A 24,327-nucleotide genomic window follows, 5' to 3' on the forward strand; every position below is an offset into this window, starting at 1 on the left:
GATTAGCGCCTCTCGGAGATCGCGGCGCCGCACCACATGGTTTATTGAAGCTGCCGTGGAATCTTGTTATGGTGTACAGGAAGTGTATAAATGTCGTCATGAACCAAGCCACTTGATTTGTTGACATACAGGTCCCCGTTTGCATACATGACTACCTAGGCAGATACATAGCAGGGCGGCATGGGGTGATGAAAAACGTCATACCATGTATCTTTCCTTCTTTGTAAGGTGCCGGTAAAGTCGTTTCGGGTTTGAGAAAAGCTGAACACTGCGGGATTCAACTGCTGCCAAGAAGAAGCCACTCGATGATATCGCGGAAGCGGAGACGCACCGCTCTTTACGCGTTATTATAGGGCGGTACAACATCGTTACACCTACCCAGACCAGCATCAACTGGCAGAAAAGTCTCTTCAATAGTGCTTACCTAGTACCTACCTGGATAGTCACATAGGCTATCTAGGTAGGTATAGTACCTAACCTGTTACTGAAAGGAGCTGATGTCAGACTTGGCTTCAGCTAAGTCGTTATCGTCCTCAGTAAGCCTATGTGGTACAGAAGACAGAAAAGGGGGGCATGTTAGTTAGGACAGAGGCCAGAAAGAGGGCTAGAAATCACATTTTCATATATTGTATATGATTGAAGTAGGTAGCACCTGAACAATCTATCCGGAGCTGAAGGTGTTTTTAGCCACTCCCTCAAAAAGGAAAAAAAACAAAGGCCAACGTCGTGGTACTGCTTTAGGGGATGTCACCGGGGAGTAGCCAAGAGTAATATTTCCAGGCATGGGACGAGGTTACTGCAGCCTGCCAGAATATGCGGAGATACCTGGTCTCTATAATTGGACAATGACTGTGATCGTAAGAAGCTTGAGCGGCAGACAAGAGATCGGCATGGTGGTACGTTCCCCGGGTTTCTGCAGAGATAAACTTATAGTACATTTTGATGATCATCATGTATGGAAATGAGGATAATTATCTCCGTTGATAATAGCGGCCATCATTAATATCCATAGAAACACGCTCCTCGGTTGTATACTAGATAGGTACCCCCTATTTCCCCTATCTCAGGAGAAGTCCAGAACAGCATCTAGCAATAAGAGTGCCTTACCTACGAAAACACAAAGACCTGAAAGCTGTGAATAAAGCCAACTAAGACGGCCATCCCGTGATAATGGAAGCTGGAAGCTGGCGCCTTAACGAAATAATCAACGGAATCTACGGTATGGCGCCGAGGAAGGAGGGAGTATCCTTGAATACTCCATATTGGGCGTTGTCTAGAAATTGACCTGAAGAGATACACATACATACACACATACACACACATACATGTATCTTCAAACTCCGCATTTCAAGCCCGAGGTGGCTGGCTTGGTGATATCGGCGATCTGGCCCCCACTGAATCGAAGAGTAGAGTGCTTTTGGAAGTCTCATGCGCCAAGTCAGAGTGGTGTTTCCAGGCCGAGGCGTTACTGCAACTCAGGAGCTTTTGCCCCCTTTTGGTCTGTTTTAAGAGGCCATTCTGGATGAAAATGAGCTCAAGGTACCTACGGCATGGAAGTCTAGAAAAACAAGGAAACGGCTACTTAGTTAGGTTAGAAGCGAATATAAATATAAAGGCTCGGCCAGCGTTCACCTGAATAAGTATCTCGACTTTCCTCCTCATCAACACTTAGATCGCACAGCAGCCTTTCTTTTCATATCCAAGTGCTTCTACCCTTCGCTACATACCAAATAAGCCATGACTGTCTCTACTGTCATGTTCCCGGAGCCGGTGACCAGACTCGAGGGCGAGTCGGTCATAACTCTCCAGTCGACAGTCGACTTCGTCTCCGGCCAGTTCAGCGAGCCCATCAAGCCGATTCCTCTCATCGACGTGGCCGAGATATCGGAGGATGACAGCAGCAGCTCAGCGTCCGAGTCCGAGGACGTCGTAGCTGCTACATTGCCGCTCACCAAGAAGCTTAGCAACCCCCTAGCGCTTGACCAGATCGTTTCAAGCGTCGTCGAGCCGACGTCTGGGGCTAAGAAGCTTCGCAAGATGCTACTCGAGACCGAGGAGTTGATCGTGTGTCCCGGGGTCTACGATGGGCTCTCGGCGCGCACGGCTATCGAGTTGGGGTTTAACGCTATGTACATGGTGGGTTCTCATCTCCTTCTCCTATACATCCACATAGTCCACTCGATTTAATCCAGTCTGGTAAAAAAAAAAATACTAACGTTGTGTTGGGTCAAAGACCGGCGCAGGTACCACAGCCTCCCGCATTGGACAGCCAGACCTGGCTATTGCGCAGTTGCACGAGATGCGAGAGAATGCCGAGATGATTGCCAACCTTGACCCCTTTGGCCCACCCCTAATCGCTGACATGGATACCGGGTACGGTGGTAAGTAAATTTCTCTTGATCCTGCTATCTATATACGCTTTGATCTGATATATATCTGCTATAGGTCCCATCATGGTCGCTCGAACCGTGGAGCAGTACATCCGTGCAGGCGTGGCAGGCGCCCATCTGGAAGACCAGGTAGGTTCCCCTATCTACCCTCCCACCCACCTATCTTTTTTGCTATGTCTTAGGGGATGAAGATTCCCACCATACTCCCACAGTGCCTATCCACATGTAAAACTCCAGATCACTAACCCCTGTGCCCAGGTCCTCACCAAGCGCTGCGGCCACCTCAGCGGAAAGCGCGTCGTCCCGCACGACGAGTACATCTCGCGCATCCGCGCCGCGCACGCCGCCCGCGTGCGCCTACAATCCGACTTCGTGCTGATCGCGCGCACCGACGCCCTGCAGTCGCTCGGCTACGACGCGTGCATCGCGCGGCTGCGCGCCGCGCGCTCCGAGGGCGCGGACGTCGGGCTCCTCGAGGGCTTCGCGTCGAAGGAGCAGGCGGCGCAGGCGGTGCGCGACCTCGCGCCCTGGCCGCTGCTGCTGAACTCCGTCGAGAACGGGAAGAGCCCCGTCATCACGGTCGACGAGGCGCGGGACATGGGGTTCAGGATCATGATCTTCAGCTTCGCGACGCTGGCGCCGGCGTACGTGGCCATTCGGGAGACGCTGGTGAGGCTGAAGAATGAGGGGGTCGTCGGCACGCCGAAGGAGATCACACCCGTGAAGCTGTTCGAGGTCTGTGGGCTTGAGTATAGCATGACGGTTGATACGAATGCGGGGGGCACGTCGTTTTTGGGGGGGTTGTGAAGGGTGAGAAGAGGGCGGAAAACGGGGGGTGTGTGTGTGCGTGAATGAATCGGCTGGCGGGCTCTGTGCTGTGTTCATGTGAAAAATAGGTGATCAGAGATGTTTTTTCTTATATTTTCCAAGTGTTGAGGAATATTGGGGATGGATGTACTATTTACTATATTTATGTATTATCAGCTGCGTGGTTAAATATGATCTGAGGTTCTTTTACAACACTGATGGAGTATAATAGGGGTTTCCCCTTCTCATTATACCTCTGTTTCATCAATGTCACCGTCACAATTAGAGAAACAAGGGATAAAAAACGCAGGCAGGTTATATCATCATCTATATTTTATAGCCAGCCAACGGTCTGGCTGACAACTCGTTCATGGAAGCATATATACATATCAGACCGTTCGAATCATACATATGAATACCTCAAAATCCAACTATACAAAAAGGTTAAGCTATGTTCAAAAGAAATCTCATCATCCCACCACCCAGCACAACTCGATCATCTAGGTATCTGACCAGGTAGGTAACTACCCGCCAGTGACTGATGCCGCATTCACTTAAGAAGCAGCGTTGTTGGCCAACAAGTTGACGGTGCCAGTGGGCACTTTGGTGATGACACCGCTAAGCGCGTTCGAGACGATGTATTCGCACAGATTGGCAGGGGTCGCGGCATCGAGTCCTAGGAAGTAGGCGCCGAGACCAGCAATTTGGGGGCTGGCCATAGAGGTACCGGAGATGGTGTTCTGTCATTTTTATTAGTGTGACTGGACATAGTACTGAAGTTAGGTAAAAGAACAGGGGGTTCTTACAGTCTCGCCTCCAATCCAGGTGGAAGTGATCTCGGATCCGGGCGCGAGGATGTCGACAACTTCGCCACTATTATCACCACGAGTCAGTTACTGTCATTTTACGTACAAGTGTAGGGGGCTACGTACAAGTTGGAGTAGTCAGCAAGCTCGTCATCGGCAGTAGTAGCACCGACGGTGCAAGCGGTCGCTTCCGAGGCGGGGGAATAGTCAGAGGCATCAGTGGCAAAGTTTCCGGCGGCGACGGCGAGGAAAGCGCCGGTGTCGACGATGCCGGCCGCGGCCTGGTTCACGGCGTTGGAGGTGGGGCCGCCGAGGGACATGTTGACGACGACGCCCTTGGGGCAAGACTTGCTGGCGATGTCCTGGGTGACGAAGTCCATGCCGGCGATGACACCAGAGCTGTGCGGGGTTTTGGGTCAGCGAAAACTGTGCCATTGGCAATTATAGGAATGGTTGAGTGGTGGTGAGTAACTTACTTGGTACCCGAGCCGCTAGCATCGAGGACCTTGACGCCGAAGAGCGTGGTCTTCTTGGCGACTCCGTAGGTCTTGGAGCCGATGGTTCCGGCGACGTGGGTGCCGTGGCCGTGGCCGTCAGAGTCCTGACCGTCCTCGGCGAAGTTCTGGAGGAAGGTGGCGCGGCCCTCGAATTCCGGGTGGCTGGCCTCGATACCGGTGTCAATGATGTAGGCGCAGGTTCCCTCGCCGGCAGTGTCATCGTAGGTGTAGGTGGTGGAACCGGGCTGGGCGTTGGACAGGCGGGCGATACCCCAGTCGGCGTTCTGCTGGGTAGCCGCGATGGTCACAACAGCATCCTGCTCGATGTAGTCGACCTGAAGATAATAGGGTTAGGGTTTCAAGTAGATTAGGAGACTGAGGGGAGTAGTTATATTCCAAAACTTACGTCGGCGTTGTTCTTCAGCGCCTCGAGCTCCTCAGCAGTCAAGGTGGAAGCAAAGCCCTTGAACTTGTTGGAGTTGTAAACGAAGTCGGCGTCGCTGGAAACGGACTGGATCGAGCTCTGGATAGACGCGAGCTGCGCATCGCCCTTCATCTTTACGATGTATTTGCCATCAAGAAGCTGGGCGCCGCGGGGTCGGATGACCGGAGCAGGGGTAGCCCGCTTCGCAGGGGCGGCAAGTGCCAGAGGCAACAAAGCGAGAGCTGCAGTAGTACGCATTGTGGATAGGATATAGCGGTGACTGGTTAAATATTGATCTGGTTTTGCTGTCTGAAGTGGGCTCCTCTGAAGAATGAAGTTATTCGAGTGTGAGATGGTGAGATGGTGAGAGCAAAAGTATTCGATTGATAGAAGACATGATGCCCTTTATATAAAATCTGGTTACAGGCCCCCCGGCCGATGGTTGTGACATCGTGGAGGTTGAGAGAGAAGTCACGAAGTTAATCGTGATGGCGATCCCTACCAAGGGTAGCATGTACTACTGGCATGTAGATGTTGGACGGGCTTGTTAGCGGCCGCTAGCATGTGAGCTACTCAGAGGTTCAGATGTTTGAGATGAATCCTTCATGGGTATAATGGCAGGGGGTCCTCTAGCGGGCGACAATCTCCCTTGTAGGTAGGTACAATTGTACTTGGGTATGTAACTAGAACGGACAATAATCCGACATGCATGACGAGTGCCGATCATAGCAACACCTCCTGGATAAGGCTTGGTGGATCTGAAATATATAATTCGTCAGAAGACGGAATCTGTCTTCGTCCTTCAATAAGATGATAGATCAATCAGGGACCAGTCGTGCTCAAGTCGTGCTACCACAAGCTAAAAGGGTCCACGGGGTTGCACTTATTGTAGTTGTATTAAGACCCAGGGGTTCGGATTTATTCAGGTGGTACTATGTATTAGTATGTAGTTATTCCTAGGTAACGAGTGCCGCTAGACTTGAGCCGAACAATAAATAATACTATTATGCCGTATGGTACTGCTATACATAGTATCATATTAGTATGGTATACTACGGTAATACTATGTAGTCAAATTTGAAGACTAGCCAATGACAGCTAGCATGATAGAGCTACTAAGCTTCTGACAGGAGAACTACATGCACAATAGCTACAAGGTGTTAGTACGTGTTGCACCGCTACCGGTAGTGTAGTGCCAACCGAACTAATGGACAGCCTCGACTTGTGTTGCCTACTATGGACTAGGGAGCTAAGTTGGCACTATGTTGGCATGTCGGCAGCTATGTGAGTAGGTAGGTAGGTAAGTGCTAAATAAAAGTCGTGTTTAGAAACGAAAACGGCCTTCCTTATCGGGTACACTACCCTTCTTGGCTTTTTCATACCTGCATGGCCTGTCAGCGCCTCTGTCCAACCGTCTTCTGTCGATAGGGTTAGTTAATTGTACGATATCTCCGGGCTGCCGGGTATGGTAAGAGACATACTCAACTCTATTTTCACCACATCCACAACGGCGGGCGGCTGTTGGTTGGACAGAATCGGACAAGAGTATCATACCCTATCGTGGCGCTACTAATCTCCCTCCCCGCATGGTGTGAGCAGAGGGCGGAATACGACTGTTTCATCATATTCTCCTAGGATATTCTATTTATGATTTATTTTTATCTATCGTATCTTTATCTATTATGTATGGCGTATATTTACCATATTCGCTCAGAAATCGTTACTCCTGCCGGAGCTATTTTCTGCAGCGTGTTGCGTATCAAGTTAGAAAGAAGTCTTTGTGATCATGTGAACCTTAGAACCATGGAAATCATACTGCAGCTTCAAGCTAAAAGAAAGAAATACAGAAACAGACAGACACTGGAAATCCATCTAGAGACTGCCGATTCAGCTTATCGAATCTTAGTCCCCCCACATCTTTCGACTTTCCCATCCAACCCCCTGACCTAACGGCACCACTCTACCCCTGTGCGTGGATCATCATCCATGACTAACCCCAGTCTGTTCGATGCCAAGTGCCGGCGGGGGTCCGCACATGTCAACGTGCCATTCACATTGGTAGCTTCTCACGACACCAGCTCGGTCAGTTCAAATTGTATGGTACAGATATGCACGTGTGTGGTTAGCCTGGGTTGTGTGATTGCCGATCATTGTCCCCGCCGACAAAGTCATGTAGCCCGACAGCTCACAAGAGCCGTAGTGATAAGTCGGAATGGCTTAATAACGGTCCTGGCCCCCGGCCGGATTGCAAATCCCACCCGGATGCAGCAAGTATGCCAAATTCACCTACTTACTGCGGAAGGCCGTATCTCCCTAACGTACGGCGCTATTCCGGGGTGCATCGTTTCCGATAGTTCGTATCTTCAACTATCTCTTATACTTGCCATTGAAAAGTCTGGGTACGGGATAACCATAAGTCTGTAAATCCGCGCTTAACGAAACGAAGCCCGATTAACTGAATCCTACCTCGGGATCACAACATGACAACATAATCCTGTGGCTCCTTGCCGGTCATCGGTAGGTCCAGATGAGAAACTGTCTTGTTACTGATGCCTACATCCCAACCCATCTACATACTACCTAATACCTACCTAGCATACCTAGGTTTGGTCCGATTTCGTCCGAAGCCGTCCGAAAGCACATTGTCACATGATAGAAACAGCACCGCTCCTAGGTATATACTAACCTAGATAGCTAGAAACATGTTGATTGTTAAGCTGCCTACATACCTAATATTTACTTACCTTCTAAGTTGGTAAACAATTGGCAGTCTATGAAACGTCACATAGCAAATTATCTCATTCATCCTTGTCCTAGATTAGGTTACGACCCGCCTTTGAGAATATGGGGAACATCGAAAGAATCCTACATCGTATGTGGCTGTGCCTCTTTCGCAATAACTAGCCCCTCTCTCCGTCTCCCCTTTTATTTTTCCCCCATTTTCTAGCAACTCTTGGGCATCGTGTTGAGTCCAAAGATCTCCAACATAAGAAAGAACTACCTCCTAAATAAGTATGTGACAATGATTCAAAGAAAAACCTCGTGTTAATACCTTGCCTAACAGACTCGGCGAAACGACTGTGCATGTTCACTTGGCAGATTGGTAAACCTTCAAGGTTGAATTGAATAGAAGTCATGCCAGACTCATCAGAAAACAACTGCTAACGCGACAAAAGGCTACATGAGATCTCGTTTAGTTTGATGGTTCTTACATCTCAAACTTCAAATGAAAACCTACCTACCTATTATCCCTTAGCTGCTTCTCAAGTCCTTGTGTCTCTCCAGTATCAGCACAATCTTGAGATTTATTCATCGTATCCCGCGCCAAGGGTGCCAACGTCGTGGGGACTGAGAAGTATGGTGCCATAAGTCGAAGAGAAGAAACAGAGCAACCTGGAATATAGGAGAAATACTCGGGGCTATGAGTCTATCTCACACGAATGTCCTAAATGGGTTTTGCGTATTACCTGAATGGGGCCGAACTATTACTCTTACAGATGGACTCCTTCACATTGCACTGTTTGATATTTCACTTACTTATCTTCATCGCTGGTTGGTGCGCATCTCAGTCCTCTATTTACCTAGTAGACTAACTCGGATGTAGTTCCGCTTCCACAGATAATGAGAATTATTTTGAGTACATGCTTGTGATGCCGTGTCTCATATACGGCTAGTTAGTTGTATTGATCCTCCGTGCTAAGTGAACACCCGGCCATTAGCCTCCTAATATTCTCCGAAGGAAATCCTTTACTGGCATTAATCATTGACTATCTACCTAGGAGGCGGGCACTAACCTACGCAAGTATTCGTGCCACACACCGAGTAACAACATATATTCTTCTGTGCTACCTTGGCAAATTGGGTAGATGATAGCACTGGATAGATGATACTGAAAGGTTATATACCATGTAAATATTCTCTATTGATACATCAACATGACACGTTATACAACTTTTCCCTGCTGATGGGACCGTGAGGCGAAATGTCACCTCTATGAACCGGCCCTTCATCTCAACTCGCCTGAAGTCATTTGCAGATGAACCAAGACTGAGGCAGCTTCACATTGTCCAGCAAGGTGAGGCTAACATGAAAATCTATACGAGTAAAAGCTATCTCACGGATCGGGCCATTTCCTAAAGTTGTGTTCACACATAGACCCAACCTAGAGATAAGTGAGACGTTTCGCTTCCTGTGTAGCTCTGGTTGGCTTGAATCCAGGATTATTCGAATAGTGCTATTGTTGCTCAATTCTATAACTTCCAAGAGTTAGATAAGGTGATGGCCAGTAAAGGTACCTACCAACCTGAGTATAGCAAGCCTTGGAAGCTGTAAGTTGATACCTTCCAATTCGTATTACCCCCCTTTCATACCAGTTACCCCTTAGTCTAGGTAAAGGGACACGAGACAGTCGGAAGGCCCGAAGCAACGATTGGAGTTATGGGGACGGTTGTGTGCAGACTCGGAATAGATTATTTTATTATACGATGCTGTGAGAGGTGGTGCGAGGTGTCACCGTTACTACCTCCGCGTATCTATACTCTGTTTCAATATTACGACCCTGCGTACGATTCGGATATAGTGGGTGCCGACTCTAAGTTATTTCAGTGGTAAACAACCCCCTTTCCTATGCGGGCCATGGTCGATGTGAATTATAATTATTGCAAATCTACTGAGGCACCTAGAAAATCACATCTACGAATTCAAACTTCCGGGCGGGCTTCATCCTCTGCGTGTTGCGGACCATGGAAGCAACAGTGTTCTGACAGGAACTCATCAATTGAGTATGCTCAGACTATCACGCTCCAGCGGTACTATCAGATACTATAAGTGTTCACTTCTTATATCAAACTCCTTACATTTAGACTTGTCAACTGATTTTGATTTAGGACATGAGGTTTTCTGGAAGGGAAGTCTATTGAATGTTGCGTGCGGTCTGGGCATGATATGTAACTCCCTAAGTATGGAGTACGAGGCAACCGCATAGCACTGGGACATCATGATCCCACAAATAGTTCTAGTACTATAGTCGATAAAGGACATCACAGTGGAAACACGTTCGTCAAGTCTAAGTCAAGGCGGTGGCAACCCTCGAAGCCACGAAGGTACCTACGTGAAATATTTGAGTAAGTTTCTCCCTTGTCCGTGGTCTCCAATAGTATCTGAACAGGTCCTCATCTTTTTTTCTGAGTAAGCGTCCCACGCACTAAATATCAAGAGAGCAGCGGGGTGGGAAAATAATAGCCTTGTTTCTAAGGTTAAGGTTGTAGGTGGAGCCGCGGCTCCACGACATCACAAGGCTCACCACCCGCCCTCGTAACCGACCCTCCTACCCTTCTTTCGACCGAAGTTAAACTTATAGGTCCCCGGAAAGCAACAACTACCACTTCCTGGGTGAGAACCTGGGTACCTAGGTTTTCAACCTATGTTGGCTCAGTGGTAAGGTGCGAACACCACCATGTGGCTCCCTTAAAGTGCGGGTTCAGAACGAACACCACTGCGGGATGCCCGAGGGTGCGGGTTCAATCCTACCACGAGCACCTTTCTTTTTCTTTTTTTTTCTTTTTTCTTTTTTCCCATACCCTTTATTTTTCATTCCTTCTCCTTTTTTCCCTTTCCCTTATTTGTGCCCCTCTCTAATCTTATTTTCTTCCTATTTTTACGCAGCCATCGTAACTCGTGACCATTAAACCAACATTGCAAATTGACACTTCTACTACGCAGCTTCCATTACATCCACCCACTGCTAAATCATATCTCCATACCTAACCTCGATATTATCAATCACAATGAGCTACAATAAGTACCCTCGATAACTTCACACTCATAAAATGTCATGAGCATTAAATTGTAGTCGTCGTATGTACACTATATAAAGAGAGCCCCTTTATCACCCCTATACGTTATATTCTAGCCCTCCAACTAGGTACGCAATAAAGAGCTAACACCTATCTAGTAAGTACCAGCTTTCTCTCTACACTCTGGCTTCCAATCACCGATACCAAATACCCTCATGACCTAGGTTAGTGTGACAGGGATAGCTACGCTCTCCTAAGATCACCTAACTAATCCAGTCTAGTTCAGCTGGATTGTGTATATAATGAGCATGCGCTCTTTGAGATCGTACCTAGATCTCTTTCTCTATCTCTCTTTCCACTGGAACACACTGTCCATGAAATGATCACCTAGTTATATGTGCAATACCTAGGCTCCGTGTTCCAATTCGATGAAGACCATTGAATATTCTCTACTCATCGCCATCGCTCAAAGTAACACCTACCTACTACCTTAGAGCATGACTGCTTTAAGATTCAGAAGCTTCTAACTTCCACTAGCATGAATATAAGCTCACATCTACCACACGTTGCCCGTGAAGAGGACCGGATCTGTAAAGGATCTGTCTACCTTTTGGCTAGTTAGCACAAAAACAGCTATATGTCTATGTCTATGTAGCCTCCGTATCCCTCCAGGAGGTGTTATAGATTCCCGCGCAACAACGATGTTATTCTGCATCTTCTAGTTTCTTGCAACTAATCATAGCCCTTCCTAAATGAGAGGATACTATCAGATCCGAGATGTGCACTTGAAGGATAAATCGGAACGACGTTGTAATCAAAAGTAAAGAGAGTCTCACATCATAGATGAAAGGGGTTAGGGTCCTTTACCACTCACTAGGTTAGCTCCCTAGCCTCAGTAACATTGGTTAGCACAGGTTATGCGCTTATCGCACATTCACTTAAAAGCTTTCACCTAACTATCCCACTTACCCAATTAACGATAAGCGTGGTTATTGGTCCGGCCACTGTGCACACACAGTTTAGATTGAGGGGATTTGATGCCACACACACCACCACACACCACCAAAATTCCCTCAACCTGCCAACTGACTAACTAGTTATATACGCTAATACGCAAAAGAAAACCATCGGCGAATAAGACGAGGCCTCGTGGCGCAACGGTAGCGCGTTCGACTCCAGATCGAAAGGTTATCCGTTCAAATCGGGTCGGGGTCATCATATTTTTGTAGTTTTACTAAACTACTCCTTCCTTTTTTTTTTTTTTTTTTTTTTTTTCCCCTCTTCTTTTTTTTAATAGGGGGAGGGGGGGGGGGGATCAAAGCTTGGGCCTTTTCTCTTCTCATCAAGTGCCCATGCGATCAAGGAAACAACTTCTTTCTATGTAGTTATTTACATCTACTAGGTACATAGTCACGTCCTCGATAATCTATTCGTAAAAATTCGTATAAACCCTTTGTCCTCGCCAGCCATATCGTCAAAATCCAAGATCTAAAATTTCAGACACATGGTAAATACTTGCCGGGAGTATCTCGCGCGCAACTTTGATGTCTGTTCAAGCATTGTCAAGCCTTTTTAGCGTCTCCGGGCCAAGGAAATGCGACACTGTTCGATATCATTCACCTAGCTCTCTACGGTCTACCTAACTACCTAACCTAGGTATATGATGCAACTTTTATGGCCTTAAAATTGTTGGCAATGTTATCTCTAAATACAGGGCCACTTTAGCCTAGTATAGACATTTCTATCTTTTAGCGTTACTTAGTAGATATCCAAATACGAGGAACCCAATCGTCATATAAGCTAGTCTGCGTCGTACAGTTCTTTCAAGATCCGAGTCTGTTTATCACATATAAGGTTAATAACCTGGAAGTCAAGTTGGTGATTGTCTCGAATGATAAGAACAATACATACTTGTAGAGACTAGAAATTCCAAAAGTAAAAGTAGCTACCTCGTATGTATGTACGATGATAGGTTGTATGTACATGGGAACCTTGGAGATGTCCTGGGCCAACATCATTGGAGGAAGATTCCAACATATCAACACTGAGGGGCAAAGATCCTTACAAGAGCAGCCGGGCACAATCTAGGCCTACATATCTACAGCAGTATATGGTATCCGACCTTCCGGAAACGTCAAAGTCAGAGAATGGCGCAACCGCAAACAAGGAACCCGTATGAATGGCAACTGCCTACCGTGTAGCTATTCATAATTCGACCTTACCAGTGTACTATGTAGTAACCTGTGTAGGATGCTCATCGCAAAGGCAATTAATGTAATTTCCGGCCTGTTGAAATCAAGACTTCTAATTGGATCTTGATATGCAGTAGGGCAGTAGCCTGCCTCTCGTCCCAGGTCAGTGATCCTTGCCCTGTCAGCTTGCATTATGGATCTTCGAGATAGCGTGCTACGCGCCTCCCAACTGAGTGCACCAACATATGTACATAAATTGGCCCTCTGGAAGCTTATTCTGTCCCAGGAATATGGTTCTAGTTGTCTTGCTTTGCTCATACCTCGGGTCCATAGACAAGCAGAATTACCTAGGTTGAACCACCTGCGATCATGGTTGGCCTCACTGTTGCCTTTTCGGCACTCCTCGCCGTCGCCCAGGTTACATTTGCGACCCCTATACAGTCGCGCACCCCTTATCGTGTAAAGGATGTGCACCATGTTCCTAGAGGATGGACAAAGGTCCGTCGTGCTCCGGCCGAGCATGTCATTGATCTTCAAATTGGTGTCAAGCAGAGCAACTTTGCCGAACTCGAGAGGCATCTGTATGAAGGTAGGCACCCGAATTGGAACTCTATAGCACGTGCTGGAGTTAAGCAAGATACAAGGGATGATTTCTAATGGCAAATGAATAGTTTCGGATCCGCATCATCACCGCTATGGTCAGCACCTTTCTGCTGATGAAGTGAAGGACTTAGTCAAGCCGACGGACGAGACGTTGGATCTTGTCCACGAGTGGTTGGAGGCCAATGGCATAATCCCCTCAAAATACAGTTCAGCCAAGGACTGGATCACGGTGTCTGTGCCGGTAGGAGTGGTTGAACGTCTCCTCGACACTGAGTACCACGTCTACGAGCATGAAGACGGCGGTCTTATCGCTCGAGCTCCTGCATGGTCTCTTCCAGATCATCTGCATAAGCACATCGATACGATCCAACCCACCAACTCATTTTTCCGGGCTCGCGCCAACAAGTTTGACCATATTGAAGCGCCTATTCATCTTGATACCAACTATAAACTCCCTACCAATCCGGCTCTGAAGGCGGTCTGCAATGTGAGCTCTGTTACGCCAGAATGCTTCCAGACGCTTTATTCGACCAAAGGATATATTACCCGGGCTGGCGGCAAGAACAAGATTGGATTCAATAATTTCCTCGGCGAACATCCAATTCGGTCGGATGCCGAAAAATTCCTCGCAAAATATCGACCTGAAGCAGTCTCGAGTGCCAAAGACTTCCCACAGATCACCATTGCGAACGGCCCTGGTGACTACGCTTTGACTCCCGCAGAGATTGCTTCACGTACCTCAAAAGAGGCAAATTTGGACATCCAGGCCATTGCTGGAATTAGCTGGAAGAGTAAGTAGTATCTGAATCTGAATTGCTCTCAAACCTTTCATTTCACTAACAAGTTTTGGGGTAGCCCCAATAATAAGCTACTCAACGGGTGGCAGCCCGCCATTTAACCCGTCCCCGAGTACACCAGACAACACCAACGAGCCGTATCTGGTTTGGGTGAATTATCTCTTGGATCAGAAATCTATCCCGCAAATTATTAGGTATGTACGAGAAAAGGGGGTTGATAATACCCATAATCTGCAATTTCATGTTGATAGAGGCTGACTTTCTCGCAGTATGTCGTACTTCTATCTTAACTTACCCACTGGGAGGAGTTCAAATAAATGGGTACCTAGTATGATTTGGCTGTGCAGATAAAACTAACAGCCTATAGCGACTTCGTATGCCGACGACGAGCAGACCGTACCGGAATCTTATGCAAGGCGAGTTTGCCAACAATTTGCTCAGGTTGGCGCTCGTGGAACCTCTTTGCTTTTCAGTAGCGGCGACAGCGGTGTTGGGCCGTACGGAGAGTGCTTAAGCAACGATGGGAAGAACACAACAAAATTCATCCCCGAGTTCCCACCCAGCTGCCCTTACGTGACAGCGGTCGGTGCGACCAAGAACTTCGAACCCGAGGTGGTAGCGTATCGACCGGCATTTGTTGGCCCGAATGGTGTCACGCGCGGCAATTACACGAGCGGAGGTGGCTTTAGCAATTACTTCCCGGCACCGGCATACCAGGCTAAGCAGGCCAGCAGTTATGTTTCAAACCTGAAAGGCTTATATGATGGCCTGTATAACAAGACGGGTCGTGGCTACCCTGACATCTCAGCACAGGGGCTCTACTTTGCGTACTTTTGGAACGGCACTGAAGGCGTCATCAGCGGTACCAGTGCCAGTTGCCCACTGACAGGAGGTATCCTCTCGCTAGTCAATGACGCGCTCGTCTCAGCAGGAAAGCCCCCACTGGGATTCCTGAACCCTTGGCTGTATTCGAAAGGGTACAAAGGGCTGACAGATATCGTAAGTGGCAGTGCTGTCGGTTGTGGAGTTGATGGTTTTCCAGCAACTCAAGGATGGGATCCCGTTACTGGGCTTGGAACGCCGGTAAGTGCATTATTGCCTTTTCTTCCTGGTCCCTTATATCGATTTATAGAACTGACCAATGCTTTAGATATTCCCCAAGCTTGTCGCATTAGCTAGCGGGTGGGGGCCTTACTGACAATGAGGGAGGCATTCTTAATTCGTGATTATGTATAATTTATGAGATATACTCTACTTTACATGGTTAATGAGCAGAAGACTTCAAATAAGCTTCATTAGAATGCAGCTATTCTAATTCTTGACTGATTCTAAGATGCGTATACCGAAAGTGATCAGTTGTGCCCGCTGCCTGTGTTGAAGATGACGTTGGTGTTGATGTTGAGGAATTCAAAAAGTATAAGTTGAAGTGACTTAAGATTAACTAGTACTAGTACTATGTATGTACATGCTATCGATTATGTAAGTACCAAAGTAGTCACAGCAACTGATGTCATTGGATCCCCGGTTTACCTCCATACCTGTCAATTGGCCTAAATAAACTTCGTAGCCTTGGGAATTATTTAACCTAGCGTTATCTCACCAATCGCTCGCGTCGCATTTCTTCTAAGATCAGTCTCTTAGATTCACCATCGTCATAACCTCTCAGCTCTTTTCTTAGTAAGGATCTTAGTAGGAACTGCCTACCCATTACAAAGTCAATATGGGATCCATTGTCCTGCCTCATCTGAACACAGGCTGGCACGTCGACCAAGCTATCCTATCGGAAACGGAGCGTGTTGTTGGTAAGTAGTTCATTTCGCCTTTTAGCTATGAGTTCGCAAAGCAAGCTGCTAACCTCAATCTTTATGGCAGCGATCCGTTTTGGCCGTGATCACGATGCCGACTGTATGCGACAAGACGAAGTCCTCTACCGTATCGCAGATAAAGTCAAAAACTTCTGCGTGATCTACGTTTGCGATATCGACCAAGTTCCCGACTTCAACCAGATGTACGGTAAGTGCTAGTAGCCACCTACCACCTCTTCATTATTACACCACTAACGACAAAACCTCATATAGAATTGTACGACCCATGCACCATCATGTTTTTCTACCGGAACAAGCACATGCTATGCGATTTAGGCACAGGAAATAACAACAAACTCAACTTTGTCCTAGAAGACAAGCAAGAATTAATCGACATAATCGAGACTGTTTACAAAGGTGCCAAGAAAGGCCGTGGTCTGGTCGTGAGCCCCAAGGATTACTCTACCCGCTACCGATACTAGTTTCCCCACGTACAAGTACAATATATCGGCATTGCGATATTAGTGGGCTCAGAAATATTGGCCAGTCGGTCTTTGACGATATCTAGGAGTTACTGGGAATTGCTTATGGTATGTGATAGAGAGACAGAAAGCCGTTTATAGTGATAGCAAAAAAGAAGCTAATAAACTGATCCTGTGTGTTTAAAGCTACCGACTTGAACCATTTCCCTACTACGTCTTCCTATGTCTACGTGCAAATGTAAGTTGGTATTGGACATGATAATGCTAACCAACATTTATGGATAATGATTTCAACGAGGCCTTACAAAATCGAAGTTGCCTGGATGGCCTAAAAGACCCAGTGGGGCGGATGGCCGGAATCCACTTCAGCTTGCCAAACCTATCAAGGTGAAATAGAGCATCATCTGAGTGAGTGTAACTTCGTATGAGTGAGTAAAGAAATTGCTTTGTATGCTTGCACAACATTGAATATTGTATCTACCTAGGTAGGAATGGGTGGTAGGAGTAAATACCTACATGTACCTAGTCGGCTAGGTATGTGGTGGATTTGTTAAAAAAGGCATGCGTAAGCTATTGTGGCATTGAAGATTCCTACAATGAGGATAGCGTGCAATGTACTATGTAGTATGGGTCCATGAAGGAAAAGAAAGACCCCTGAAATCTATTTACGGCTAGCTGCTTAGGTACCTTGGCCCTGAAGTCCCTTCAAGTTTCCACCAAATGTACATATGTATGTTGGTCCGAGGTCACTACATGTATTGAAGATTTGGCAACAGCACAGCCTCTTTGTGGCAGCAACGACTGCAGCCACGCAATTTCAGTGGATAAGCCTAGGCCTAGAGGTGTATTTTCCTTGTACCGTAATGCGCCCCATACCTCGGCCAAGGTACGTTATTTGTACATATACTTAGTACTTACAAACATTATGCATGGAGCCTTAAAACTGGATGGGTGACGACAGCGATTTGCATTTGGCTGTGTCTTGTCTTGGGTGTCCTGCCTCATTACCTAATGCTACCTAATGCTAATAAATACCTAGTACATAGTGCTTTAAGGTTAGTACCTAGTACGAAGTACTACTAACTACAGTCTACTAGTACCTGGCACGTTAAACAAACACCAAGGACCACTCAAAAGGATTCCCCAAGCCCAATTTCCATCTTTTCACTTTTGTTTTCTGATTTACCTACCTGACTCTGCCTGTCTCACATATTTGCGGTTTTGTTTCTGTCTTCTTTTTGCATTTCCTCATCAAGGGAAAACAATCACGCATCATCAATCTCTGAGGCGATAAATCGTTATTTTTTGTCTCAGTTACATTCGTTCCTATTTGAACCTTTGCCGCATTGCTGCATTAATTCACCCACTATCTTAGTAATACTCGGAGTCAGTATCTGGATTGGAAACCAGGGTAAACGACCAACAAAAGGTATTGAGAAAAGCGAGAAGATTGGGAGAAAAAGAAGAGAACAGAAAAGGAAAAGAAAGGGACAAAAACACTGTGCTGGTCACGCTCTTTCTTGATTCCCATTCGAACCCCGATAAGAAGAGCGACCATGGCCGCCAACGAATACTACCACACGTCGTCACCACGACCCTACAATAATTACGAGCCATCAGTGGCATCCACAACCCCTCCCACCTATACCTCACAACAGCATCCGCCAGATCGTACAGAACCTTCACCCTTCGATACCGTTTTTGATGATCACGCCTATCCAGCTAATTCACATGCCCGCCAAACACCCGATTCCATGAACTCTAGTCAGCAGAATTTCGCCTATGATACGAGATATCATGGCGGCGCACCTGGAGATGTTTCACCTGTAGGCGGGGATGATATTCCCCTGCGCCAGCAAAATACCAAGCCACTCGGCTTTGGTCTAGATTCAAATGACCATGTTTACGATGCCCCCGATCCGGAATCTGGCCCTCCTCGAGAAGCAGCGTCTAACAAGCGTGGCATGTTACGATTTGGAGAACTAGGCATGCTCGGATCGGAAAAGAGAAGGATACCCATCATCGTTTATCTACTATCTCTCATTCAGATCGTCGTCTTCATTGTCGAGCTAGTTAAGGGCGCTCAACTCACTGGAAGCCCTATTCAGACCAAGCCACAGTTTAACCCCATGATTGGTCCTTCCCAGCAGGTTCTCATCAACATGGGCTCGAGATATGTTCCGTGTATGAAGAACGTGGACGGCGTCCAAAATTACCGTGCTCCCGCCGGTGTTACCGAGAATGGTTTCGGATGGCCTTGTCCCAACACAACTTCGCTTGACCCCAACAATGACTCGAACAAATGTTCCCTCTCAGAGCTTTGTGGCTTCGATGGTGTTCCCAATCCAGAGTGGGACCCTGACAATGGGCTCAACCAAAGTCCGGCACCCAACCAATGGTTTCGCTTCATAACTCCCATCTTTATGCACGCCGGTATTATCCACATTGGCTTTAACTTGCTATTGCAGCTCACTATGGGAACGGAAATTGAGAGATCCATCGGCTCTATTCGGTTCTTTCTAGTCTATATGAGCGCTGGCATCTTTGGTTTCGTCATGGGAGGAAATTACGCTGCTCCTGGTATCTCATCCACCGGAGCCTCGGGATCCCTATTTGGAATTATTGCCATTACCCTACTCGATCTCCTTTATTCGTGGGGTGAAAGACGTAACCCTGGTAGGGAGCTAATATTCATCATCGTTGAGATACTCATATCTTTTGCCCTCGGTCTGCTTCCTGGTCTAGACAACTTCTCCCATATTGGCGGCTTTATTGTCGGGATATGCCTAGGTGTTAGTGTACTCCATTCCCCGAACGCTCTTCGTCGTAAAATTGGAGAAGATCACTTCGGAGGGCCTTCGTACTCGAGCGTGAACGGCGGCATAACCAGCGTCGCCTTTCCTTCTTTCCACAGGAACCCAGTGGGTTTCTTCAAGGGCAGAAAGCCTTTATGGTGGGGTTGGTGGCTTGTTCGCGCTGCCTTTCTCATCCTTGTTATTGCCGTCTTCATCGTACTACTCCAGAACTTTTACTCCAATCAAAACAACTGCAGCTGGTGCAAATATCTCAGTTGTCTGGTAAGTTCCCTCGTCGTCTTTGCCTTTCATGTTCCAGCACTAATCACGTTGACAGCCCATTAATAACTGGTGTGATATCGGAAATCTAACCATCTCAACGACAACCACTACAAACAAGCGAAGCATCGAGCTATTTGCGCTAGAGCAGGTTGCTAATCTCTATTGATTAATGCTGGGTGGCTTGGTGGAGGATGATCAATGGACTTATGATACCCGGATGCTGGTGAAGAAATAGGAAAAGAGTGTATATAGGCAGTGGATTATTAAGGGCTGGAATAGGGGCGAGGATTAAAAAAAGTCCGTGGGGAAGTGCGCATTGAGAACACACTGAGAAAATGGAGTATCGACATCGAGGTCGCAAGGGCGTCGACATAGTTGAATATACTGACGCGAAATGAAATGAAATGAACCAATCATTCCTCCCTATCTCTCTCCTAGTTACAATCTCTCTCGAGACCTCGGGAAGCTGCATGCTGTATACTTGTGCACGTATATAGGTATCCATGTCAAGGCCCTCTCACCCATAATAACTCTCATTAGTCTGCCTAGCAGAGTTATTTGTGGTTTGTTTTTACTTGTACCTAGGGGACTGGAATGTCGTATCTACCTATCGTACGTGCAAGCATCGCGTATACCTAGGTAGGTAGGTAGGTAGGTAGTAATTCTCCAAACTAGGCCTCGATGTGTACCTAGCTAGATAGTTGGTGCTGAAGGAGATGTGATGTATGTACAGTAGAAGTGGGTGGATGATGATGATGATGCTTACCTAGGTAGTGGTAGGCTCTCCCTCTCAAGCATACACACAATAGAGAAAGGTAGGTAGGTAGGTACACATGCAAACACACACACACACACACACACACGGCAGGGTACTTCAAACGGAAGAAGGAAGTATCATCCATCACATTTATGTAATGTACTAATTCATTACGTCGATTTGGAAACGTCAACATCATCTAGGTCGTTATAAACATCTAGGTTAGACCGTTGTGAACATCCATCCATCCATCCACCTATTCCATCCCACCCATTCCATCCCCTCATCCTCTCATTTCGTCATGTCTGTTCATCACGTCTCCCCATCATCCGACAACAGCTCCTCGACAAGCGAGTCCGCCCCACCGCTGCGCCGACGAACCGTGCTCGCAGAAACATCCGCCTCGTCTATCTCGTCTTCCTCTTCCTCCTCTTCCTCTCCCTCTTCCACTTCCCCATCCCCTTCTTCCTCTTCCTCCTCCTCCTCAATCACCGGCTCCCGCGCCGTAGCAGCCGGAATAGGGTCCTCGGCGGGAGCGAGGGAGACGCTTCTGCTCCTACGACTGCTAGCGCCACCCACACTAGCGGCGCCGACGCTAACGCTTCGCCTGTTGGAGCCAGATGCCAGCGACGCCTTGTCTTGGTCGGCGGCGAGCTGGTTGACGATCTTGCCGAGGGAGACGTGGATCTTGTAGAGGGCGTTGCGGCCGGTGGCGTCGGACATGAGGTTGTCCTCGACGGCGGAGGAGATGTCCTCGTAGAGGGCGCGGATCTTGTCTTCGCTCGAGGCGGGGGAGATGTACAGTTTGCCGAGGAGAGGGGCGATGACTTTCTTTTCTTCTTCTGCGGGGAGAGTTAGCCATGCATAAATGATGGGATTTGGAAATTGTTATAAGGAGGAGGAAAAGGGAAAACTTACTGCTAAAGTTACTTTCTAGCTTTTCGAGAATAGCCCTCGCTAGGTCTAGGTGAACATCGCCGTTCACGTTCTTCTTGTCCGCATCCATGGGGATACCCGGTGTATAGCACTTCCGAGGATCCGTCCAGTCGACCAAACAAGCGCCGATGGTATTGAGACTAGCCATCTCGTCGCTAACATCCATAGCGTCGTCGTCGATGCCCTCCCGGACATTGTAGAGAGCGTGCAACGCATCAAGCGCTATCGAGCCCATGAGCTCTTGGTTTTCCACCCTTGAGTAGCAGAACACGGGAAGGAAATAGTTGAGAGCCTGTCTGACGCCCTGGTTCCCGGCCGTCGACGGGTCGAAATACGCCACGACCAGCGTCTTGAGCAGCTCCGACGACACATCCTCGTCCGTGACCACGCGGCCGAGCAACAACTTGCAGACCGCCACAGTCGCGGTGTCTTGCACCTCTGGGTACTTAGCTCCAGATCGGAGGGCTTTGACATACACTTTTAGCAGTGCCGGGTTTGCTGACAAGAGCTGTGCTCCGTGGACGTTGAGAATGTCGGTCAGAATCTGGAGCGCGGTTATTTGGAGAGCCGCGTGGCCTTTGCTGAAGAAGTGCATGAATAGAGTCAGGTTTTCTTCGGCAAGTTCTCGATCGAGCAGCGCGCATAGTCCTAGACACACCAATCCCCGCTCTCTCACAGGAGCATCTGTGCTTCGGACTGCGGGGACCACTAGGTTGTTCAGCATCGCCACCAGGTGGTCATTTTCCTGCAGCAATCCTTCAACGTTGGATAACATGCATTGAACGATGTGTAGACACTTCAGGTTGATCATTATCTCCTTGATTTCCTTCTCTCGAGCTTCCTCTTCGGTCAACTTGGAATCTGCGCCCTTCTTCCCCTTGGTAGGTGTGCTGTCGCCGCTGACTTCGGATCGAGCCGAGTGGAAGCTTTCCTCGCCGTCGCCGATGGCCGATTCATCCACGATGGTATCGTGAACGTCTGCGACAGCTTCGAGGACGATGCTGCAGAATTCTTTCTCGCCAGCTGCGTCAGGGGCGCATATATCCCGAAGCGCCTCAATGGTAAGCTTGGTGATCTCGTCGGGCAATTCTGGTATGGACAACGCTTGCCGCAACCGAGAAAACATCGCTCTCCGGCCAGCCTCGTCTGAATAGTCCAGGGTTAGGATGATATGAAGCAACTGCTCGAGTATAAACTCCTTTTCTTCTAACTCCTTTTTTTCTTCTAACTCCCTTTCTTCTTCTAACTCCGTTTCATCTTCTACGTTTGCCTGACTGTTGACTCTTTTGGTAACTTCAATGAGAATTTTCAGTTCACGTTCGAAGAGGTAAGCGAAGTCGGTCACCTCAGGCAGCTTCTCTGTAAGGAACTCATATTTCCCATTTCCTTCGGTCCGGCAGAAGTGGTTAAAGCTTCGCGCGATGAAGACGGACTCGGCGCTTAGCTCCTTCCAGAAGTTGTCATCGAATTCTATAAAGTCACGATAGTCTGGCCTTCCTTCCCAGAACCCCTTCATGGCTTCTAGCGCGACACCGTTTTCGACGCCAGAGTTGACAACTTCTATACGCTCAAGCAGCTCAAGAAGCCCCTTTAAGGTAGGGGGGGCTGTGCCGTTTGGGTTCTCTTCGTCTTCAGGTTGATTGGCTCGGGCACAATCCTCAATCCAACGCTCGCGGAATAGTCGCCCAGCGGCCTTTCGAACATTCTCGTCTCTATCTCGTAGGCCCCATCGGAGCAGTTTTTCTCGCATGAGGACGGAGAGATAGCGGAAGTCGCTGAGCGCGGGCAATAGCCTCGAGTAGACTGCACGGCGAGTGGCAGGATCTTGATCTCTAGCTCTTTCCAAGAGATAGCGAAGAGTGTTGGGTAATATAGGCAGGTTGACGAGGAGCGAACGCCTGACATCAGCACTCGGGTCGTTTTGCAACACTTCCAGAAGCTTATCTAAGAGTCCTGTCTCAGCATCGTCACTGTCATCTGAGTTTACCATGCCTTCGACCTCGTTTCCCGCCAATCTGCCAAGGCCAAGCACAGCTTGTGAACGGACCATAGCTTCCTTGTCACGTATCCTCTTAAGGAGACCGTGGCGCAGCTTCTGGAATAGATCATCGTCGATGGCATCCAAGGAGTTGATAACGTGAGAGATTAGCTGAGTTGCTCGGTATCGAACAAATTTGTCCTTGGCAGTGAGCAAGGGCAAGATAGCCTCCAAAACTTGGGTGGTAAGGCGAGTACTTGGAGTCTCGGGCATGGTACTAGCATCAACATCCTCCTCTCCTAGTAGCTCGTTGTCCTTGTCGTTGGCATGGCGCAGAAACAGACCGACAAAGCGTATAGTCTTCTCACCTACGCTCTCGCTCTTTTTCACAGGCATGATTCTCAAAACACATCGGGAAAATTCGTTGTTGAAGTCGGACTCGTCGAAATTGGTAGGCGTGTTCTTGTTGGGACGCGTAGGCTCGTAGCAGCATGCCTCGTGAATCTTGCGGAGGTTGACGACCAACTTTCGGTGAGTAGCGGTAGTCTTCTGTGCATCGCGGAATATTGCGCATATTTGGGTTCGTAATTGACTTTCAGGTGCTTCCTCGGGGATATCAGCATTGGATGATGAGCGTCGTGATGCTGGAGAAGCGCGTGAGGGTTGGGCTGCGGTGGAAGCTTTGGATACAGCAGCAGAGTTGCGCGTGGATCTCCCAGGCGCTCGAGGTGGCATGGTGGGGATGTTTTAGTTCAATACGATATGAAAAATGAGTTGATCAGGTACATGAGTTTATTTCTTCTGGCTAATGTTTGTTTGTCTCGTCGTTTTTGGTCTCTAAAAAGCTCCAGAGGTAATAGTATACGCCTGGTAGGTATAATGAAGTTTAAGTGATTTGCGACGTGACAAGATGCGCCTAAAAGGCGGGATGTTATTATTTATCGATTAGCCCAGGCCCCAGGTGAATCAACAAACTTGAAC

At 47.9% G+C, this 24,327-nt stretch overlaps 6 protein-coding genes and 1 non-coding gene across 7 annotated transcripts; 5 read left to right on the forward strand and 2 right to left on the reverse strand.

The window, feature by feature from the left end:
* Positions 1-1,737: 1,737 nt before the first annotated feature.
* GGS25DRAFT_529554 (oxaloacetate Acetylhydrolase) lies at positions 1,738-3,197 on the forward strand (the record flags this gene model as incomplete). Its single annotated transcript, XM_049265294.1, has 4 exons — positions 1,738-2,136; positions 2,234-2,381; positions 2,446-2,519; positions 2,649-3,197. 4 exons carry the CDS (start codon positions 1,738-1,740, stop codon positions 3,195-3,197), a joined length of 1,170 nt encoding a protein of 389 aa, XP_049120695.1.
* Positions 3,198-3,506: 309 nt separating this feature from the next.
* GGS25DRAFT_151511 (peptidase S8/S53 domain-containing protein) lies at positions 3,507-5,326 on the reverse strand. The gene is made up of 5 exons (XM_049256402.1): positions 4,907-5,326; positions 4,480-4,835; positions 4,130-4,402; positions 4,004-4,070; positions 3,507-3,937 (listed from the first exon to the last, which is right to left on the reverse strand). Exons 1-5 carry the CDS (start codon positions 5,180-5,182, stop codon positions 3,752-3,754), a joined length of 1,158 nt encoding a protein of 385 aa, XP_049120696.1. The 5' UTR covers positions 5,183-5,326; the 3' UTR covers positions 3,507-3,751.
* Positions 5,327-11,862: 6,536 nt separating this feature from the next.
* On the forward strand, positions 11,863-11,934 carry GGS25DRAFT_t7. Its single transcript has one exon. It is a non-coding gene; the product is annotated as a tRNA-Trp (tRNA).
* Positions 11,935-13,280: 1,346 nt separating this feature from the next.
* GGS25DRAFT_518814 (tripeptidyl-peptidase 1 precursor) lies at positions 13,281-15,509 on the forward strand (the record flags this gene model as incomplete). The annotated part of the gene is made up of 6 exons (XM_049263598.1): positions 13,281-13,500; positions 13,583-14,305; positions 14,370-14,505; positions 14,581-14,618; positions 14,679-15,394; positions 15,462-15,509. 6 exons carry the CDS (start codon positions 13,281-13,283, stop codon positions 15,507-15,509), a joined length of 1,881 nt encoding a protein of 626 aa, XP_049120697.1.
* A 361-nt stretch (positions 15,510-15,870) lies between these two features.
* Positions 15,871-16,806, forward strand: GGS25DRAFT_478680 (mitosis protein dim1). Its single transcript, XM_049259957.1, has 3 exons — positions 15,871-16,113; positions 16,184-16,324; positions 16,390-16,806. Exons 1-3 carry the CDS (start codon positions 16,032-16,034, stop codon positions 16,596-16,598), a joined length of 432 nt encoding a protein of 143 aa, XP_049120698.1. The 5' UTR covers positions 15,871-16,031; the 3' UTR covers positions 16,599-16,806.
* A 733-nt stretch (positions 16,807-17,539) lies between these two features.
* Positions 17,540-20,148, forward strand: GGS25DRAFT_478683 (rhomboid-domain-containing protein). The gene is made up of 2 exons (XM_049259958.1): positions 17,540-19,675; positions 19,731-20,148. Exons 1-2 carry the CDS (start codon positions 18,155-18,157, stop codon positions 19,839-19,841), a joined length of 1,632 nt encoding a protein of 543 aa, XP_049120699.1. The 5' UTR covers positions 17,540-18,154; the 3' UTR covers positions 19,842-20,148.
* Positions 20,149-20,328: 180 nt separating this feature from the next.
* GGS25DRAFT_151750 (ARM repeat-containing protein) lies at positions 20,329-24,325 on the reverse strand. The gene is made up of 2 exons (XM_049256403.1): positions 21,351-24,325; positions 20,329-21,274 (listed from the first exon to the last, which is right to left on the reverse strand). The coding sequence occupies exons 1-2, from the start codon at positions 24,079-24,081 to the stop codon at positions 20,745-20,747; spliced, it is 3,261 nt and encodes a 1,086-aa protein (XP_049120700.1). The 5' UTR covers positions 24,082-24,325; the 3' UTR covers positions 20,329-20,744.
* Positions 24,326-24,327: the final 2 nt, after the last annotated feature.

This window comes from Hypoxylon fragiforme (assembly GCF_022984875.1).
Source record: "Hypoxylon fragiforme strain CBS 206.31 chromosome Unknown GGS25scaffold_2, whole genome shotgun sequence".
Taxonomy (NCBI): domain Eukaryota; kingdom Fungi; phylum Ascomycota; class Sordariomycetes; order Xylariales; family Hypoxylaceae; genus Hypoxylon; species Hypoxylon fragiforme.